Source organism: Hemibagrus wyckioides, linkage group LG05 (genome assembly GCF_019097595.1).
Source record: "Hemibagrus wyckioides isolate EC202008001 linkage group LG05, SWU_Hwy_1.0, whole genome shotgun sequence".
Lineage (NCBI taxonomy): Eukaryota > Metazoa > Chordata > Actinopteri > Siluriformes > Bagridae > Hemibagrus > Hemibagrus wyckioides.
Genome location: NC_080714.1, coordinates 23,067,079 through 23,087,539, shown reverse-complemented (window position 1 = coordinate 23,087,539; position 20,461 = coordinate 23,067,079). Strand labels below are relative to the sequence as shown.

General features: G+C 40.0%; 1 protein-coding gene across 1 annotated transcript in view; it reads left to right on the top strand.

The window, feature by feature from the left end:
* med27 (mediator complex subunit 27) overlaps positions 1-20,461 on the top strand; it is a 55,404-nt gene that overhangs the window by 19,079 nt on the left and 15,864 nt on the right. Inside the window, exon 4 of the mRNA XM_058390330.1 lies at positions 13,172-13,265. Coding sequence (XP_058246313.1) covers positions 13,172-13,265 — 94 coding nt within the window. The remainder of the gene's footprint in view (positions 1-13,171; positions 13,266-20,461) is intronic.

The window sequence follows — 20,461 nt, the reverse complement described above, 5'->3', positions numbered from 1 at the left end:
AGTGTTTTCACAGGGCTTTTCACACTGGAAATAGTTAACCCTGGGTCACTGTATACTCTGTATACACAGATTCCTGGATTATATTTGTGTCAAAAATCACGACTGAATAAATAAAGTGCTTTTAATAGCGGCTTGTCTCAAGATTTTGCATCAGTGAGGGGAAAAAAATGTCACCACTTAAATCCTCTTTGGCTGTTTTAAGCCTCCTGAGATGCACAAAGGCAAGAAAACAAGGACAAAAGATCGAAAACACAGAGGAGCAAATTATAAAACTAGAACTATGAAAATAAAACTGACTTCTGATCTCTCCGATAGACGTTTTTTTCCGACACCATTTGACTGTTTTTTTCCTCTCGAAGGCTGCAACTACTCTTGCAACAACCCACAGGGTTTTCTGTGCAGATGATATGGCTGAAGCACTGTTTTAACACCACATCGTTTCACACTCTGTGTTTAGCAACTTAAAGCAGGGTTCACGCTGCAAAAGTGCTGCTAACTCTGCTTTAGAGCAGGGTTTCATAATCCTGGGTAAAAAAATCCCACGTGTGAAACGTTCCTCTAACCGGAGTTAAAGACGAGTTTAGAATGATGATGATTTATAGCGCCATCTTTTTAGGATACAAACAAAGTTTTCTGGATGAGGATTTAATTCTTTCTAAATGCTACATTTGCTGTATAAGTTTCTTATTCTCATACCTTCTCCACAATAGAAGAGAAAAGCTCAGTGGAAAACAAACCCCGACATCCAACAAATCTCATATTTAAAGTAAACCATTTCCTCTGTATATTAAATCTCATAGTTTGTAATAAAAAACAGGTAAGTTATCGCTCAATACTCTGACGACGTGTCCCTGCTGGAGAGAACCGGCGGCGGTTTCTGCTCCACAAACTCACCAGTGTATGCGTCGCTCCTGTGCTGTCCATATGGCAAGCAGAGAAAAATACTTCATTGTTTCTGGTTGTGTGGGTCATTCTGAAGGGGTCATAGATGCTGCGCTTTGATAAGAGCCTTGTAAGAGTGGGAACAAGGAGGATGAGAAGAGAGACAGCGTAGTTCTCCAGCTGGAGATGAAAGCTGGAAGCAAATGAAGAGAAGATGGAGAAATGGGAAAGAGAGAGAGAGAGGTTGTGGCCAGGTGCTGCTTTATTTCAGTGTATACAGGGCTGTATGCGAAGGCCACACAGCAAGGAAGCACTCAGGCTCTGTGGAAATAATCTCGGTAATGCTCCGGGTTTGCAGGTTTTAGCGGCGCGGATATGATGCGTTCGGTTAGGCTTCCGCTAGAGGCGTCTGTGCGGGTCACGTTTCCGCCACGTGGATCTCACTAAAAAATAATGTTCGTTTTCGTTACAACCCTTACTAATAAATCTCCATGCGAAGAAAAATCTAAAGGTGTCTGCCCTCTGACCCCATAGGCCTAAAGAATCATTCTAAATGTCAGAATCTGAAAATTTCCTTCGGCCTGGCAAGAACATATCATTAAAGGTCACAATAAAGTCAGGCTGTCACGATAAATCTGCTGGAAGTGCATTCACATGCCACGCTGCGGTGCATTCTGGGTCTCCGATAGAGGCGCGCTGACGTTTAAGGCGTGGAAAGGGCGAGTTCGGGAAGGTGAACGGAGACAGCGATTCCTCTGTCAGGTGCTATTGTCCTGATGAATTTGCCATTTCTAAAAGGAGTAGCGCATGAATTATGCAGCATAGCCTTCATGCTGGTTTGCTGTTATGTCCCCCCCCCCTTCCCCTATCAAACATTTCCATTCTGCTTCGCCAGCTAGTTTTCCAAAGCTACAAGCGAAATGTTAATGCTGTGACTGAATGTGATAATTGGGTATTTGTGATTATAATGCATTGTTTTTCTTTATTTTGTAACTCCTGTTTTTTATTTATTTATTTATTTTTTAATTAAAATGAATATTTGTCCAACACGCTAGTCATTAGATTGCAGAGACGGATCAGACGAGGCAAGGAAGTTTTGTTTTGCATTAATGGACAGAGCTTCAGAATATACAATTTATTGTATTATTTTTTTTTTATTTTTTTTTTTATTTTGGATGGAAGTTAAAAAGAAAAAAAAGGATCTCTGCTTTAAATCTGATCAACAAAACAGACTCGCATGCTTCATTAAACCTGAAACCTGTTGCTGCAACATTCATGCATACGTTCCAGCAGCTAGCTGAGTCTAAAGTTAGCATTTATTACCTTATTATCATAACCATATCGTTGTGGCGTTCAGGTAGCCGGCTGAATGGAAATCAACTTATCAGTTTAAAGAAATGAAATGATTTTATGGCTGTAAGCCTGATATAAAATCTGTCAGGACTCTGTTGGGTTTCAGTGTGAGATGTTTGGTTTTACTCTCAGTTGGATAACCTTACACAGAATTTTAGTGGTTGAAGATCTGGGTTCGAGTCTCGCTCCCGCTCACCAGTTCATATCAACTATGAGCAGATATCCATGATGTTAGCTTTGAAAAAAAGAAAGATCTTCACTTCGTAATAGTGTCTTGGAATCATGTGTTGTGTTCAGATGTGGCTATTAACCCAAAAAAAAAAAAAATATGGTGGCTGGATACCGAGGTGGATTCGTGATGCTTAGGAGCTGAAGCTTGTGGTAACAAACTGAATTAAAATACAGATATCTCGGGGGGACAAAAAACATTTCAATTCTCAAATGCATAAATCACTGTGGTCTAAGAGGACAAACACACTTTAAGTTGTGCTGTTACAGGAAAATAATCCACATTGGAGCTCTAACCTTAACTCCATAACTCCAACCTGGTGTGGATTATTTTATCCTGTAACACAGAGCCGAAGCAGTGGTTATGTGAATTCTGGCAATATTATTTAGATATATCAGTAGATTTCCCTGTTTATCTCATAAAAAATAAATAAATAAAAAATTAAAAACCCTGCAATTAAAGTTCAACCCTGTTTGAAGTGTTACAGCAGCAGTGCTGTGGCTCTCGAGGATGCAGGATGGAGTTGCTTGGTTCTAAAGCAGAAACTCGCAGGATGACTGAATCATATTACACCGGCATGCGCATGTAATTCAGGTCCCCAGGAAGCACCGAGCGATTATATTCGGCCGTGTGTTCCTTCTGTGTAGTTATTAATCCTCTGAACAGAATTGGGCAGCATTTAATCAGCTAATCTGGCACAGAGGGAGCCAAGCCTTGCATGCAGACAGACTCCCAGCAGCTATTTGGACAGCAGTTATAGTTTATAATGAGATAAAAATATATATATATACAGGGTTCTACCGGTAAATCCACGCAGCACATGGGTTGTGTAAGAGGAATTAGTGTGAATATCTTAGGAATCACACTGAAACTTTGGAATGTGTGCCGCTGTTCTGATTGGTCAGAAGTTGGTTTTTATTATTGCTACGTTTCTGTTGTAGTAATTTATACTAAACTACTAAACAAAGTACCAAAAAATCCTTGATTTTGCTGTGTATTTTTATTTTATTTTATTTATTTATTTTTATTTTTTTGGGGGGGGGGGATATTTATATTTATCCTTGATATATTTATTGATACTTGATTTTGCTATTTTTTTTTTGTTGTCTGTTTGTTTTTGTTTGTTCGGAGGGGTTAAAGTTTTGGGGGTTTATTTTTCAAAATTTGTGTTTTTTTTTGTGGGGGTATATTTATATTTATGTTTTAGATATTTATTAATGCTTGATTTTTTGTTTTTGTTTGTTTTGAGTTAAGGTTTGTTTTTTTGTTTGTTTTTTAAATTTTTGAGTTTTTTGTGATTTTTTTTTGGGAGGGGGGGTGTTTATATTTAAGCTTTATATATTTATTAATGCTTGATTTTTCTGTGTTTTTTTGATTGTTTGTTTGGGGGTTTTTTTCCCCCCAAAATTTGTGTTTTTTGTGATTTTTTTGAGGGGGAGGTGTATATTTATATTTAAGCTTTATATATTTATTAATGCTTGCTTTTTCTGTGTTTTTTGTTTGTTTGTTTAGGTTATTTTTTTTAAAAATTATTTATTTATTTATTTTATTTTTTTAAGAATTTGTGAGGGTTTATTGTGTGATTTATTTATTTTTGTGTGTGTGTGTGGAAATCTACTTGAATTGGTAAATTTGCAAGCACATGATTGTTCTTTTAAACTCCCACCAGTGAAGGAAGTCATGTATGCAATGATCTTTTATGATAGCTGTACTCATGGAATCGAAGACACCTTTGGCTCAATGTGTGTTATGCTGCCATATGACGCACCTTGGCCCAAATCTGTGGGAAAATCAGGGGCAATCTTTAAAAAAAAATTGCAAGCTCCTCCGAATATCTAGTCTGGAGTTTGCTCGAGTTTTGTCTTTATTTCCGAGGTCACACAATGACGAAATCCTAGACTTGTATAATCCTGGACTCTTCTAATTTATTTTTTACATGAAGATGTGTTTGTTTAACATTTTGGGAAGGAGTCTCCAATGTCAGAGCTCCGTCTTCAGGACAAGGGGCTTTAAGGTTTTGCAGTAACATGGGAAGTTTTTTTTTTGTCTTATTAATTTATAAAACAAGAATGACGTTTAGTTCATAGTACATAGCAGGAAGTAGTAATAAGAATTAACATGTGTCACAAGAATCCACTATATTTAATGTAACTGTTTCTGCTATTGGAAAACAATCTTTATACCACCCTGCTGTTGATTATTTTCCTATAGAATACCATGCTGAGAAAATATAATAAGAATAATTTAAGGGTTTTTGTGTGTGTGTGTGTGTGTGTGTGTGTGTGTGTGTGTGTGGTATCAGGCCTGAGCATATGGTGTGCATTGAGGAGAAAATGTGCAAAGAACATATATGTGTTGTTCGAATCCTCAGCAGAGCAGAGTTGTCACTTTAGTCCTGTCCATTTCCGTCATCCCGGATGACACCAGTCCCATCAGGACAGAAATGTTTCATCATAGGATAAAGCTGATCAGTCAGAAAAAATTGGTATTGATTTGCACTGACGCCTTCTCTTAAGATGACTTAAGCCATTCCAGCAAAAATAAACATCTCCACTACATCCCAGAGCCACCAATTTCTCCTCTGAATTTGTTACCTCATTTCCAAATAGTGTCATATGACATGCTTTAGATACGATATGTGTAGAAATGTGCTGATCTGTTCATTTTCGAACAGTATATTTGTTTATACAAATCTCCTACCAGTGTTGTGGCTTCCATTAAGTGGCTCTATACAAAGGCAAGTTATGACACGGACCACTCGACGTATTTTAAGGTGAACCTAATAAGAATTTGTTTACCAGTCTTCTGATGAAACAAGGGTCTAATTTCGGTGCTGCATTGCAGCAGAATATCCACAGCTGGAGCAATATGAAAATTTCAGTTGCTGGTGATCTCTGATTAGAGCGAAAGATGAAGGCAGTAACACACAACCCCCCCCCCAATCCATCAGCATTCATCGCAGCCTCTCGCGCAGGCACAAGAAAGGGCTATTTGATCACGTCGTAGCATTAATCATACAGTGCGGGAAATATGTTGCCCTGTTATACCAAGAAGAACAAAGTGCACAAAGTCTGGGATGTTTTTCCACACAACTGGTTTGGTATCAGAAATCTCACCCCAAAGCCTTTCTTTTTTTTCTTTTTTTTTTTAATTATTGATTTTTGTATAATTTAAACACGGCACGCGTTTGTAATTTTGTGGAAAAGGTTTCATCATCCTGGCGGCCAGAAAAGATAATCTGGAGCATTAACATTCGGGATTCTGTTCATAGTGAATTCTTTTTAAACCGCCTAACAGAACCTCCCTGATGTCTAGCTCCACCGAGTTCTCATTAACTTTGCATTTAGATTGCGTGTTGGATAAAAAGAAAAGCCTTCGGCTGGTGGTCAGAGAGACGCCTGGTTCCTTCCGGCTCGTTCCGTCGTCTCCGGCTCTCATCAGAGCACCTTACACGTTAGCTTCAAATACACTTATTGACCGAAGCGATTTTGTTCCTATTCATTCACTGAAAGCTGCATGGCGGCCATGTTTCACAAAGCTCAGTGGTAACAGAGCAGAAATACTTTAATTAAGCAGTTTAGGGCACCAGACCACCAGGGGGCCTCATGATTTGTGTAAAAAAGCAGATCATACTAAAGAATAGAAACTTATGACACGATTTACTTCACTAATGTCAGGATATCAGGAAGATACAACAATCATGAACCATTCTAATAGATCTGGGGCGAAAAACAACGAGAAATGATCCTGAGTAACCAGTAAGACATCGGTTCTATTTAAATAGATGTAGTTCATTTGTACATATTCCTACCCCTACTTGCTGGTATAATTAAAATGGAAAAAGTAAGTCAACTAACTAGCTAGCTAGTATCCTGAATCAGAAGCGTTAGGCTATCACAGATAGCTAGCTCATTACTACAATCAGACAGCAGTCTGTTGTCTTTGAAAGCAATCCCAGCTTAAGTGATCAAAACATCAAACATTTTCACCATGTTGAGTAGCCTAATGGTTGTATAAACATATTTCACTTGCTAAGAGGAAATATTTTGGAGTGTTGTCCAGCATTTTTAACCAACTGAAAGTAACTATATATAACTAACCAGATCATTTCTAGCGATTTTCCCAGAGTCTGGTCTCAATGTTAGCAAAATTTAACATCTAGCAATAAGCACAGTCGTATCTTATGGTATCTCATATATTATGTATTTGTCTAAAATGTTGAGGATATCTGGCCATGGTTCTTTGAACCAACCTTTGGCCACAAAGTTGGAATCATTAGTATTAGTATTTCCCTTGATCTAAGAAGCCTGAACATATTCCAGCATGACGGTGCACTAAGCGAGCTCCATGAAGACATGGTGTGTGAAGGTCAGAGTGGTAAAACTCGAGTGTCCTGCACAGAGCCCTGCCTCTGACTCATTTACATCTACAGCATTTGGTAGATGCCCTTATCCAGAGTAGCTTACGTTTGTTGTTCATATAAGTGAGGAATTGAGGGTTAAGGGTCTTGCTCAGGGGCCCCGCAGTGGCAGCTGGGTGGTCCTGGGATACCTTCCAATCAGTAGTACAACATCTTAACCACAGAGCCACAACTTCCCAACACTTCACTCAACCCTACTGAACACCTTTGGAATGAAACACAGGCTGTTATTTTCCCAAACCTCCTCACGCGACATCAGTGAACCTCTTATGGCTGAATGGCCAAATCCCCACGACAAAATTCACCTGCAAAATGAAAAATCACTAGCATCACTTCAATGTGCTCCAATAAATATTTTATTCAATCAGCAATTGCTCACGAGCTCGTAGCCATTCAAACCTTACCTCCAGTGCTATGAGGGTTGAGGGGGAAGATTGGAGTATATATGGTTACATTCATGAATTATTCATTTTGATATTATTATTCTTTCTTTATTCAGAAAAATACAAAGAAATCCAAATCTTCTAGGTTGGCAGAGCACACTGATTCGCTGATTAGCACATTTTAAGAGGCCCAAAAATGGAATTTGTGCTTGTTTTTAGTTGTGTCCATGTTCAACTTTAGATTTCTTTGTCATGTCACACTCCACAGTGGTGATTAATGACTCATGAAAGTACATCTTCAGGGCTTTAGGAATTTTCGTTTTTTAGAAGTATTTCTGTTTTTACCTAACTTACTAGGGGCAAAATATTCATAGAAAAGTTCTTAAAAAACAAAAACATAAATGTTTCTGTCTTCAATGTAAATGGTGATATCAAACCCATCTCTGTTCTCTGAGACACCCCAAGTGCTTGTTCATAAACATATAAAATTTGAAGGTGTTTATCTCTAACCACTAAAATTCTGTGTAAGGTTGTCCAACATAGGGGAGAAACGCACGTCTCACACTGAAACTTCCGGCGATAAAATAATTCATTTGTTTATGTTGTTAATGTCTGATAACATTTATAAGATCATAAATGTTCCTGTTTCCTGAAAACAGTCTTTCTCTTTCTCAGATTTGAACTCTTCTCAATGTATGTTAGTAAATCTTGATTTTCTCCAAAATCTTGTAGAAAGTCTTCCTGGAAAAGTGGAGGTTATTATAACAGAAAATAAATGGCTGAAATATATGCCACGTCATTCTTTAGTAAATAAAAAAATTTGTTGTGTTATAAGACCGTTGCTCCTGTTGATTATTTGCCTATAACGGCATGCCCCAGCGTGCTTCATTCAGTACATACTTGGCAATAGTATCCTGATGGTTGTTTTCTCAATGATGCAGATTTAGTGGTAGCTTAAGCGTTTTGCAGAGGCGGGTCTTCAGTCTTCTTTTCAAGACAGCCAGTGACTCAGCTGTTCAGACAGGCAGAGAAGAGTAAGTCTTGAGGGATGGTGGTTCAAGTCGTGTCTTCAGGTAGGTGGACGCTGCTCCGTGTTTGGCTTTGTATCGACGTGGGCAGCTATAGGAAGTGGAGTGAATGCAGCAGAGCGGCGATGCGAAAACAAGCCGTGCAGATGCATTTTGGATCAGCTGTAGAGGTTGGATGGGAGATGTAGTAGTCTGGTGTTGGGATGACGAGAGCCTGAATAACACCTGAGTGGGCTCTGTTGATAAAAGTAGCCAGATCCTTCAAATAAAAGATTCATGATTTCCAGATAAAACCTTCATAACCTCCAGGAAAAACCTTCATGACGTCCAGATAAAACCTTCATGACCTCCAGATAAAACCTTCATGACCTCCAGATACAACTTTCATGACCTCTAGATAAAAGAGAATTATAGAGTTCTTCAGGGACATGATGAGATCTTGGCAGAGCTTGCAGTTTGCCACTTGTGGATATGTATCAGACAATATTGTTGTCGCTTATGAGCGTGCAACATCCAGCTTCCCAATTCTCATAACCCCACCACCCCACTCTCAAATGCAGTAGTGAAGTAGGCAATAAAATTATATCACAATTGTTGAAAAGGTTTCTGGAGGAAACAAATTTTCCCATAAGAAATAATGTAAATGAAGATAATCCGTTCCAGCCACCCAAAAATATTAGCAATATTACCAATACGAGGCGTGTGTAAACTGGCTATGTAAACTCCTATGGCTGCGTCCAAACAAATGACCCAAGCCAAGCATTCCATGACGAAGGTCCACACAGGAAGTCATGCCACCAAGCTTGGGCTAAAAATAGAACAGTTTGGTTCATTCATATGCCGAAAATGCTTCATATGCCGATACAAATGTCTTGCAAAATTTGAATTATTAAGGGAGGGCATTCATATGCCAAGGTTCTACAATGTGTATGCATATAGGTTTGCTGAAAGACGTGTTGCTTTAAAAAAAAAAAAAAAACTTTTATTTAACTTTTACAAAATGTAAGGCCGTCTGCCAAAATACCATAAATGTAAATGTTGCTTATGAGGCTTTAACTCTGTCGCTTGCTGAAATTGCAGCTCCGTGTCATGCACAGGCAAAGAAAATGAACAGCTTGGTAAGTGTTTAGGTGACAGTAGGGTTAGAAAGTAAGTTCTTGCGCATCAAAGTACTCCGAGTTATTGTGTATGGGGAGTTACTTCAGCACCAGAAACAGACCTGGACTGGTATATAAGCTGGAAAGACCCAAGTGTACATGAGCCAAGTTATAACTTGCTGGATTTTCAGCAATTCCACCCACAGTTTAGCAAAACTTGTCGCACTGTTTTGCCTGATTTGCTTCTGCTTGGCTTTAAACGATCCTTCATTTGCTTATTCATGGCTGAGCAGCTTCAACTCTAGATCTTCTACGCATCATGTTCCAGTGAGGCTTTTGCTCTCAGGTTGAACCCAGCCTCTAAGTGTGCATGTGTGTGTGCCTGCAGTGATTCAAAGAATATGCTGGTGATTAGCAGGCAATTAAAACAATGCTAATTAAAAGGCCTGTGGCAGAGCCTGAAGGAAAGGGATAGGCATTAGGTTCTGAACAGAAGCTTTGAAGCGAGAAAAAAAAATGAGGTAGCTTCTGAGTGGTTCAGCATACTGCAAATCACAAGCTATGGATGCAAAAACCTTCAGCAATATGCTTCCCATGAACCAAAGATGCATGGAGATTGAGGAGATTTCACACCTGAGACAGATGAAGCAGTGGGATATTAAAGCATGTCTTGTCTTGTAGCTGGCTTGGCTCCCCTCCGCGTTGCCAATTGAGATGTAATTGCACACCCCATTCGATTACCTTTAAGCTCGGCTATTGCCAATAATCTGCCAGTAGCGCAGAATATTAACAACTTGGCTCATTTAGAAAGACTGGCTGCAGATGTGCAGTACATTTCCAAAATGGAATATTATAAAAATAACCCAATTTTAGAATGAAATCAACAACCAGTTTAGTATAGAACCAGTATAGAAAATGCACACCAATCAAGTGCTCAAGGTCATCCAAGAAAAGAACCAGCAGTTACAAAGAGTGTTAGGAAATGTTAGACATATTAGATTATAAGCTATTTTTTTGTGCTTTTGTCATAAAAATAATTGATATATCTGTACCAGTCCCACCCCTCTTTGTCTGACTCCACTGGCTTCCTGTAATCGCCCAAATCAACCTCAAGGTCCTGATGCCCATGTAGAAGATTCCTGTAGTCACCTGTATGAAAATCTAAACCTTGATGCGCATGAAGAAGACCTTAACAGTCTCCTTGATGTTTATGTTCCTTCTTGCCTGTGGTCAGTTAAGAAGTGATGCCTGGTAGTAGCTACTCAGCATGAGGTTCCTTCTCCAGAACCTTCAAACTGACTGTCCCTGTTGGTGGAATGAACTTCTAACCTCTATCCTGACAGCAGTACATCAATCCGTCACTATCTTCAAAAAGAAAAATCTGTACTCTGTGCACTTTGCTCCTCTAGCGCTCAATGCTAGCACCTGTGCTATCTTACTGCCTGGGAAAAAACAGCATTTGTTGTTGTAGTCCTTCAGCTGCTCCTTGTTCAAGGTCACCACAGCAGATCATCCATTCTATCAAGGCTTGGGACCAGCACTGAGAGTTAACCCCTCTGTGACTTGGGTGGTTCCCTGCCCTGGAATTGAACCCGGGCCACAGCAGGGAAAGTGCAGGATCCTGCCGCTGGACCACCAGGAGCTTTTTTTTTTTAAATATTATTTATTATTTAATGTTCATGTAGAAGATGTTGTCTGGACCTTGTCTTTTTATGTTTCTTCCAAGCTTCTGGCCTCTACAGTGTAACAGGGCTTTTAAAAATAACCATAAGGGATACAAACATTTGCACTGAGCTGTGCCAGGAAAATTGTTCAGAAATAATCATGTGTTGTTTGATTCTGATGCTGATGTACAGGGAAAACACAACAGAGCGGTCCTGTAGACTTCCTACCTCAAATTCTCATGCTATCAGGACGTACATTTTTAACCGGGAAATATAGCCGAGGTACACTTTTGTCCCAATAACTTTCAAACGACTTCTGCAACTAATCCTCTCACCCTAGCCAAACCTCTCTCTGGCACTTCTATAATGAATTTTTTTTTTCCCCTTTTTGTGCGTGAGGCCAGTCCCTCAAGTCTATTGATAGCTGATGGCAAGGGAGATTTTCATTAAACCCTTATTAGAATTGACCCGCCAATACAGGGAGGGCGACTCTTCTCGGTTGCGGTTCTGCTGACTCGAGGGATGGCTCAAGGCTTCGGCTGTCCAACCCTGAGCGGTCTGATGTCTAACGAGCAGCAAGCTCAACGTCTCTGGCAGGGGTTTCAAATAATGCATATTCTCCTCTAAACAGTGAAGGTGAGCAAGGCGTTCAGAGAGAAAATCTCTGTTTTACAGACCACCGCTGAACTGAGGCTTGTTTTATTACAAGATCTCCTGCTTGTTTCTCTCAGTGGGAAAGTGTGCTGTGTTATTAAACTTTCGTTCGCTGGCATCGTGTTCAGGCATAAATGAAAAAGTTGCTTGTATTCAGAGGAGATATAATTTGTTTAGAGTAAACAGCTAAGCCATATCATAACTAAGGCCGAGGAATAGAACAGGATATAAATTACAGCGGAGATACTGTTACCGTCCTGAATTTTCTTATAACAGCATCTTTTATTCTTCAGCCTGCACTAACAATTTTTCAATCATTAAAAAAATTACATCATGCTTTTTACGCATGTAGTTTCTTTTAATCTTGTGCGATGTCTGCGGTGCAAATTAGTTCCCGCTGTCTCTTAAGATGTTGGGTCGAGTCTATCATGCTGTCTTCATAGCTGGAAAATCCAGCTCATGCCTGTTTGTTGTGAAATAAACGGTTTTATTGAGAGATCGTCTTGTAACATGACCTCAGAAGAATGCTACAAATGCTGTAAATTTGTTGTTTTGGAAACAAGAGGTCCGGTCTTTCTGGCTTTATTATGTTGTCTAAAAAATATGTCCCTCTTCCAGCATACACTGTAGCAGCTATAAACAGCTTGTCACGTCAAATGTCAATCGTAAAGTGTACAGTCCTCTGTGCTGAAAATTTCTACATGTCGGAAAACACAAATTTGCAGGTTTAAATCTGATAGTCGCAAAAGCTGACACTGGAGACTCCTTCTTCTCACAGAATACGTCATAATATCAACAATTGTGCTTTTTTAGGTGTGGCACGAGTGCATTTAACAAAAAATAAATAAAAAACATGAGTATATTTAATAAAAAAAACAGTGCATTGCCTTGCAGACAGAACAATTCCCTGATCTGCTATTATATATTTAAGAACAATTCCTTCTGACCAATCAGAATTGACAATTCAAAAAACGCTGTCTTTATAGTACGGTGTTTTCTGCTTGTCTTTCTCAACGGTTAATACAGAATCCATGTCTGCTAACGTCCACACAAATTCCACGTTCATGCGTCAGACTGGTCATTTATTCCCTGTCCAGCAGATTTGAGTTCAACAACATGCTCATGTTCCCACACAGATTAATCAGTGTCTCCTACTGTAAGTTACCAAAGCGTAAAGAGAGAATTAGTCAAAGTCTCAGACAGTAGATAAATGTGATGACTCAGGGCGGGACCCGGGAATACATTACCAGTTTGACACAAACATGTCAATAGTATTGAATTCAACAAAGCGCGGCTTTTTCAATACGGTTACCTTAATAAAAAAGGCATCGACTTGCTAACGGCAGCAATCATGACCCTTTTTTTTTTTTCCTTTCTTTTCTTAATTCACTCGCTGAATCTTCGGCAGGTTTATAAACGTGGTCGTGAATATGAATCTCCTGTGTGGCCTTCCCTCGACAGGTACGTGGACGATGTGATCTCTAGGATTGGACGTATGTTTCCAGACATGTCCATAGAGCTCTTCCGGCCCAACGGGACATCAGCTGTGCTTCTGGTGAGTTTCTGTTCTCAAGTCTGTTCTTCTACCTTACTAATGATCCTGCCTCTAGTGCACCTTATTCAAACAGCAGGCAGTCAAGTCATCCAAATTTTGCTAATGACTTTCACCTTTTAAAGTGATCTGAAGTTCATGGACATTTTACGTCACGGTTTTATGTAAAGAATAAAAACATGACATGGTACGCAATGTCTGTGTTTTATTCTTCTTATACCACAACAATTTTATAATATTTGTAGTTTATTAAAAAATGATGCATCTTTTTATCATTTTATATTTTGCTGTTGAACATCTGCAAAACCCTCTTGTTACTTCCTGTTAGCTCTTATATCATAATAACAGTTATTCTCTCGCCTAGCCCCTAATTTGTCTCTATGAGATGCTTGTTTGTTGATTGACAGTTACAGCCTGGCAGACAGAACTGTTCTGGGACATATTTCTTGTCCTTTGCTAAACATTATGAAGCAGGTGAGTGATAAATAACAATTTGATGGTTAATGAAATCTGCATCAATAAGTGCTTGTTTTTTTTGTCCCGTCTTCATGCACTTTGAAAGCATTAAAAGAAGTCATTTTGAGGCTTGGGACCATTGTTTTTGGCAGCGGTCTCACTTTTGAGTGCTTTGTCCTCTGCCTGTCCTCATAAACATAAGGGGAGCATGCAGGACTCCTGAAGAAATGCTTTTTTTCTACTCTGACAGATCAAATTGAATTGAATAGTAACAGCCAACACCAAAGACAAGCACAGAATCACCATCACCTGGAGGCATGGCTTTGAAATCTGTCATGGTTTTACAATGTCTCATTGTCTTTGCTTTTGTGCAGCAATTTTTTTTACGCTGAACTGATCAAGCAACAGTCTGAGCCAAGACTCTCAAATCAACATCTATCATCTGCCTCAGCTTTGGGATCATCTCCTACAGTACAGGCTCTGCTTTACCAATAAGATCACGTTTTTGGCACAAAGATGGTGAGAGTAAGAAGAGACAAGAGAAGGAAAGAAAAGAGAATGAGAAATATTGGCAGAAATACCCCTTCCCCAGCTATCGGACCTTTGCAACTCACACCCACAGGACACACACTGCCAGATGGCCCAGTTGGCAGGCTGGCACACTCTGCCACACGGGGGGTCGCTGGAGTGTCAGCTTCCCCACCGCAGGGGCCGTGCCACAGATCACTACAAAGCTTGGAACATGAGCATCCCCTCCTCGCTCATCTGCATCACTTTGTGCTCCCTAATTACCCTGTTTAAAAAAAAACATAATGCTCACTTACCCAAAATTGGTGTCTGAGTTTGGGTTCCTGTGCTTCTCTGACCTACTTTTTCCTCATTTGAAGTGGACTTCCTGGTGTTATTGGCCAAAACCCCCAGTGTGACAGGATGAACTAAGGACTTTTTTTATTAATGGGTGGACTATGTCTGTTTTCTGGATTTAAAGTTTACTTTTAATTACTTATGGATGGATGGATGGATGGATGGATGGATGGATGGATTATGGATGAATTATGGATGGATGGATGCATGCATGCATGGATGGATGGATGAATGAATTATGGATGGATGGATGGATGATTGGAGGTCATGATCAGGGACCCTGAATGGGATGGTAGTCCATTACACACACTATGGATGTAACCAAATACAAGGATGTTATCTGAAATGAACAGATAATGTGTTCCAAACAGATACAAATACAGATATCAATAGGACGCATGCCAGTTCTTTTTTGTCCTGCAAGCTTGTCCAGTCTGGTTAAAGCTAGATAAAATCAACCATGCAAGTGGGAGATTTAGTGTCATGTGGGCAAGCGTTTAGATAACTCATGTTCATTCATTCATCCCTAGCAACTGTCTGGTCAGAGGAACAGTGGTCTAGGTCAACAGTTTTGGGAAATGTCAGAGGCAGTTTTATAATAATTATTATTAAAAAAAAAAGATTTTAAAAAACCCTTCTTGTTTAGGTCACACCCAGCTCAAGGTTAATTATATATCTGAGATACTAATATGAATATTTAGAGCAATAAACAGGTAGTCTACACAGTTTCTGATACACACATTCACACTCTCCTTCACACCTTTGGGCAATTTACAGCAGTGTGTATGCCACCATGCTGCTCGTATAATGGTAGAGTGTGTGTCAAGTACAGGATATGGCAGCAGAATTAGGCAAAATACAAAACAATACAAAATAGATAGTCCTTGCTACAGTCTTATCTGCACAGCTCCTGCCATTATTTCTCATGTAGTGTACAGTACAGTACTAGTACAAAGAAGTCTTTTCGGCAGCATACAAAATCTGCCCATGGGCCATTGCCACCCTTCATTACACGTAATCATTTTTAAGATGATATCGAAGGATAATTTTAGCAGACTTCTTCAGAATGTGCAAAAGGAGCTCCTCCTCAAGTGTTCTCAAGTGCTCGCTGCTGTTCCTTCACATGGCACCTCTTTGAAGTCATGGGTTCATGTTCCACCGCTGAGACTAAACGGTCTCTCCAGTCTAAAATAAGCCCTGCCTTAAGATATCCATCAACTCTACAAAACAATAACCCGCAAAATGTGCATGGAAAATAAAAGAAACATCTGGGTCTAGGGAACTGATACTAAGCATCAGGGCCAATATTGGCTTGAAATCTTGGATTGATATCTGATCGTATTTAAGATGATTTTTCACTCAGATACATTGCACCTCTTATGTTTTTCATAACTAGGCAATAAAAATATTGAAAAAAAGGAGTATTAGAAATGGGAAAGGTGGATGGCTGCATGTATAAATTTTGCTCTCAAAACGGCTTTAGCAACCCTACACAATACCATGGTTCTAATCCTATACATAAGCACATAACAAGGCTTAAGAATTTTGCAACAATTCCTAGGCTACTTCCAGAACTACTTCTGTGTGGGTTATATATTTAGCAGGAGATGTGTTGGGAAGCTGTCCATAGCTTGTTGGCTGTTGAATCCTTTTTGTATGTGTTGTGTGTGAAGCTGATGCCAAGGTGCCGGCTAATGAGATGTATACAGCAATCACAACAGACAAAGTGACCACACAGAATATGAATAGTTGATATTTTAGATTAGTTATGATTTTACTTGCTTATTTAATAAAACAAAAAAAAACCTGTGGAAGATTTTCATAAATTTTCATCAGAAAGATAAAAAAGTATATTCAGATTAATTTGCGTGAATGTACGTGGTTAAAGTCCTGTCAGGATGAAAATGCAGGTGTAAATACCGTCTCGGAGCACTGCCTGGTAGCAGACATGACCAAAACAAATATAGCAGGATGTTATGTCTACATTATCCTGCCTACAGTAACTTAAACATCCTGCTTACCTCTTTACTCCTCTACACTCTTGCCTCAGATATGCATTCATAGCAGTGGTGCAGCGTTAACTAGGGCGTGAGATTGAGGGCAAAGGAAAGAGTCGGTCCTCTGCAGGCTCCGGATTCTTTACAAGCGAATCTGCCCGACCGTAATTAGGGGATGCTAATGAGAGTGACAAATGCCTCCTCCTCAGGCCCTCTCCTCATTTTCCTCACCCGTTTGAGACCATCAGCTTCACCACCCCCACCAATATGTTCGTTTTCTTGCATGCTGAGTCTGGAAAGTATATGTCTCGAGCTTCTGTATCCTGATGAGAGGAGTGTTTTTAAGTGCGATCTGAAGCCGTTTCATGTGCTGCCACTGACTAGATCCTGTCACTCGTTTGGCAGCGTGCATCAAAAGATGCACAAACGCAAAGCTACCACAAAGCTTCACACAGCGGGAGTTGGAGATGGAGCTTCACAGAAACGTGCATGCATGTTAAACAGAGATCACTGGAAGGGAATTTGTAGCTCTAAACTCTAGACTAAGAATGTTAATTTTCTTTAATTAATCACTCTAGTCTGGTCTGAGGTAGTTTCATGCTTAGTGTGCTATTTCTGGAGTTCAGAAGTGGATAGTTTACTACATTATTAGCCATAATGAACTTCAAAACCTTGTTTAATAAAACGTCTGAACATTTGAGAGAGAGAGAGTCCTGTAATGGAGTGGCAGCCTGTCCAGGGTCAGGGGTGGACATGTGATAAATTGATTACCTAGCCTATTGGTGCATGTAAAAGCCCAGAAATCTAACTGACTAGGCTAAAAAGGTTATTCACCAACTTTCTAATGTAGCATAATATTTCAGTGCCTCCGGGATTTTGCGATTGCAGAAATTAACACAAAATCAACCAAACCCTGTGATATTCGGAGGAGCTTACCGTTTTCTTTTTCAAGATTTTCATTTCCAAACCTTTGTGCCAAGAGGAATGATGAGGATGAGGTCTTCACAGCTCGCACTCAGCCAAAGCCCTCTTCGAATTCATGTGCATCAAACATGAGTACAGCTCACAGAAAGAAATTACACATGTTCACTGGTAGGAGCTTAAAAGAAGAGTCCTGTGCTTGCAATTTTACCAGTTCAAGTTAAAAGTAAACGCAAAAAAACTCTGCAAGTTTCAATGCAAGTATTAAAAGAACATGCGCGCGCACACAGCAAAATCAAGCAATTTTGGATGCAACAATACTGGAGGGACTGAAATTTGTGTGCTTCACAAAAAAAATCATTAAGATGTTGGCCTGTGATTCAACTATAAGATGTTCTGCCCTTTCATCAAACCTTAAAGATACACCATATGGCCAAACGTTTTGACCCTAGCTAATGTCTGTATTTTTATTTTCTTGACATGTCTAAGCAACTCAGAAATAAGTTCAATGTGTAGTGGTCATTTCTACAGTCTGTTTAAATGTTATTAGAGCCAAATAACAAGCCAGATCCCTTTGAAAAGTGAACCATGGTCTTGTTCACAGATCAACTACTAATAAAAAATTCCAATAATAACAAAAAATGCTCATCCTAGGCTACTTGAGGGTCTGTTTCAGTCTTGACCACAGTGTTCCTGAGATATTCTCCGGATTCACCAAAACGTGCCCAGGATAAAGCAGTTACTGAAAATCTATGAATGAATTTGGAATGTGATGAATTTGAAGCCTGGCTGAAGAACTATTTAGAGAAAATGCTATTCTTAGACGTATTGCTCATGCATAAATGTATTCTGTAACAGGAATTGTATCCCAATACATTTTACAATCAATGAGTTTTGGTTTGTGGGTGGTTTTACCACATACCTGGCAACCCAACCTCTTACCAACAACTAAAGCCAATAGACAGTTGTTTTTGGTGTATTCAATGTGCACACTTAGCACTTCTGTATTTTCAGGGTTTGAGTTTGTGTGCAAATGATTTTAGGCAGCCTTTCTTGGACTACCTGTCCATGATCCTGGATGGAAACACTTTTTTTTGATAAGAAAACACTTTTTTTTTATAAGAAAGGTCAGGCTTCAGGCTGACAGGAAGGGTATCATAACTTAAAAAAAACAAACACACTTTTTATGTTCATGGTGTGCAGAAAAGCATCTCAGAATAAACCACATACTGAAATGTTTGAGACAGAAGAGCTAGACCACACTGGGTTTCACCAAGAACCCCAGAAAGAACAGGAATCTGGGCACAGAAACTGGACAACTGAAAAGTGGTGATTTACCAGTCACCAAACATGCCCAGTTTTGGTGTACTTAATTTTCTTAATGTTCTGATGATTTATATAATAGCAGGTCAGAGTAATTCTATGTATTTGGTCTGGGGTTGCCCCTCCACTGCAGTCCTAAAGCTCTCTGTACAGAACAGAAACTGAGACTGTACTGTAAATAGTGAATGAGTGAGCAAAAAGGAGATCTTTCTCATGCTCTCAGTCGTACCCTCGTTTTGCCCTCTCATGCACCATGTCTCTTTGGTGCCTTCAGAGCCCTGCCTTTTTAATTGTATCTAAAAGTGACCTTGCGCTGCTATTGATCTACATCAAGAATATTTCACCCTCCTCAGGGGCATGGCTCAGGGCACACAAGCACATGGCCGGCTTCCGGCTCTGGAATATCGACATAGATTTCTGGAACGTTCTCAGAAAGCTAGACAAGTGCTGAGACACGAGGATACAGAGGTCGCTGAAGGATCTGAGCTTCAGAAAGTAAGGTTTGGTGTTAGCCAGCCTAAAGCAGCACCTTGGTCTTCCTTAGCGCTGGATAGAGGAGAGAACTGATAGAAAAGTTGATGAGGTGGCTATGGTGGTGATGCCAGAGTTGGCAAAGAGAGTGCTCAGATAGTCAGATTAACACTGAGTGGATGAAGAGGTCAGAGCCAGCTGGTTCAGCAGGATCCCGGCTTTCAGAGATTCACCTCAAAAGCATCAAAGTCACTTCCAGAAAACACGGCACATCAGCAGTGAACAGGAAGCTTTCCATCCCGAATGCCGTCATCGGCGGCAAAAAGGAACCGGTGTTAGTCATGACAAACACATCATGCAGGCCTGCAGCTCCTTAGAAGCCCAGTGAGGTCAGCTAATGCAGGGCACCTCCCCACATTCCCGCTTTGGCACCTCTCGCTTCCTGTTTCGCAGCCGATTTTGGCGGCAACACTCACTTGTTGCTTAGAAACGCTTTCTTCCTTTTTTTTTTATCCCCCGTCCTCGCCGTTTTTTTTTTCTTCTTCTTTCCTTCTCCATTGCTTCTCTTTCTGCCCACTCTCGCTCCAAATAAAAAGCACCATCTGCCACCGTGGCGCTCCGTTCCTCCTGGGAGTGCGCTTTTTCTCTCGGTGAGCGAGCCGCTCCAGGACGCCTCGAAGTTTGACGAACTTCTATTGTCCTCGGCACAGAGCTCGCTCCAGGCCCCGCGCCAGCGCCTCGCTTTCAGCCCAGCCTTTTCGGAGAAGAGCTGAAGAAAAAGCATTCCTAGAATAGCTGTTGACATTAAAAATTGGCTTCACACTTACAGAATGTACATAGATGTTCTATATGTATAGCCTTTTTGGAGGGCTTTTAAGTTTTGAAGTGAGTGACGTTTAATCTGGGATGGGTTCAGTGTTTATGTAGGAGGGTTTTTTGAGTCACTGTTGTGTGTTTATGAGCTTAAACGTTTTTGTAGGATTGTGGTGAAACCGTGTAATTAATGTTTGTGGGTTTGCGTTAATGTAGTTTATTGGATTTTTTTTTTTTCCTGTAAGTGTAATTATTTCTGTAGCTAAACCTCTGAGACCATTATGCTTTCAGAAGTGTTTGTAATCAGAATCAGATTTATTGGACAAGTATGTTTTTTAATTTGGTACCGGCTGA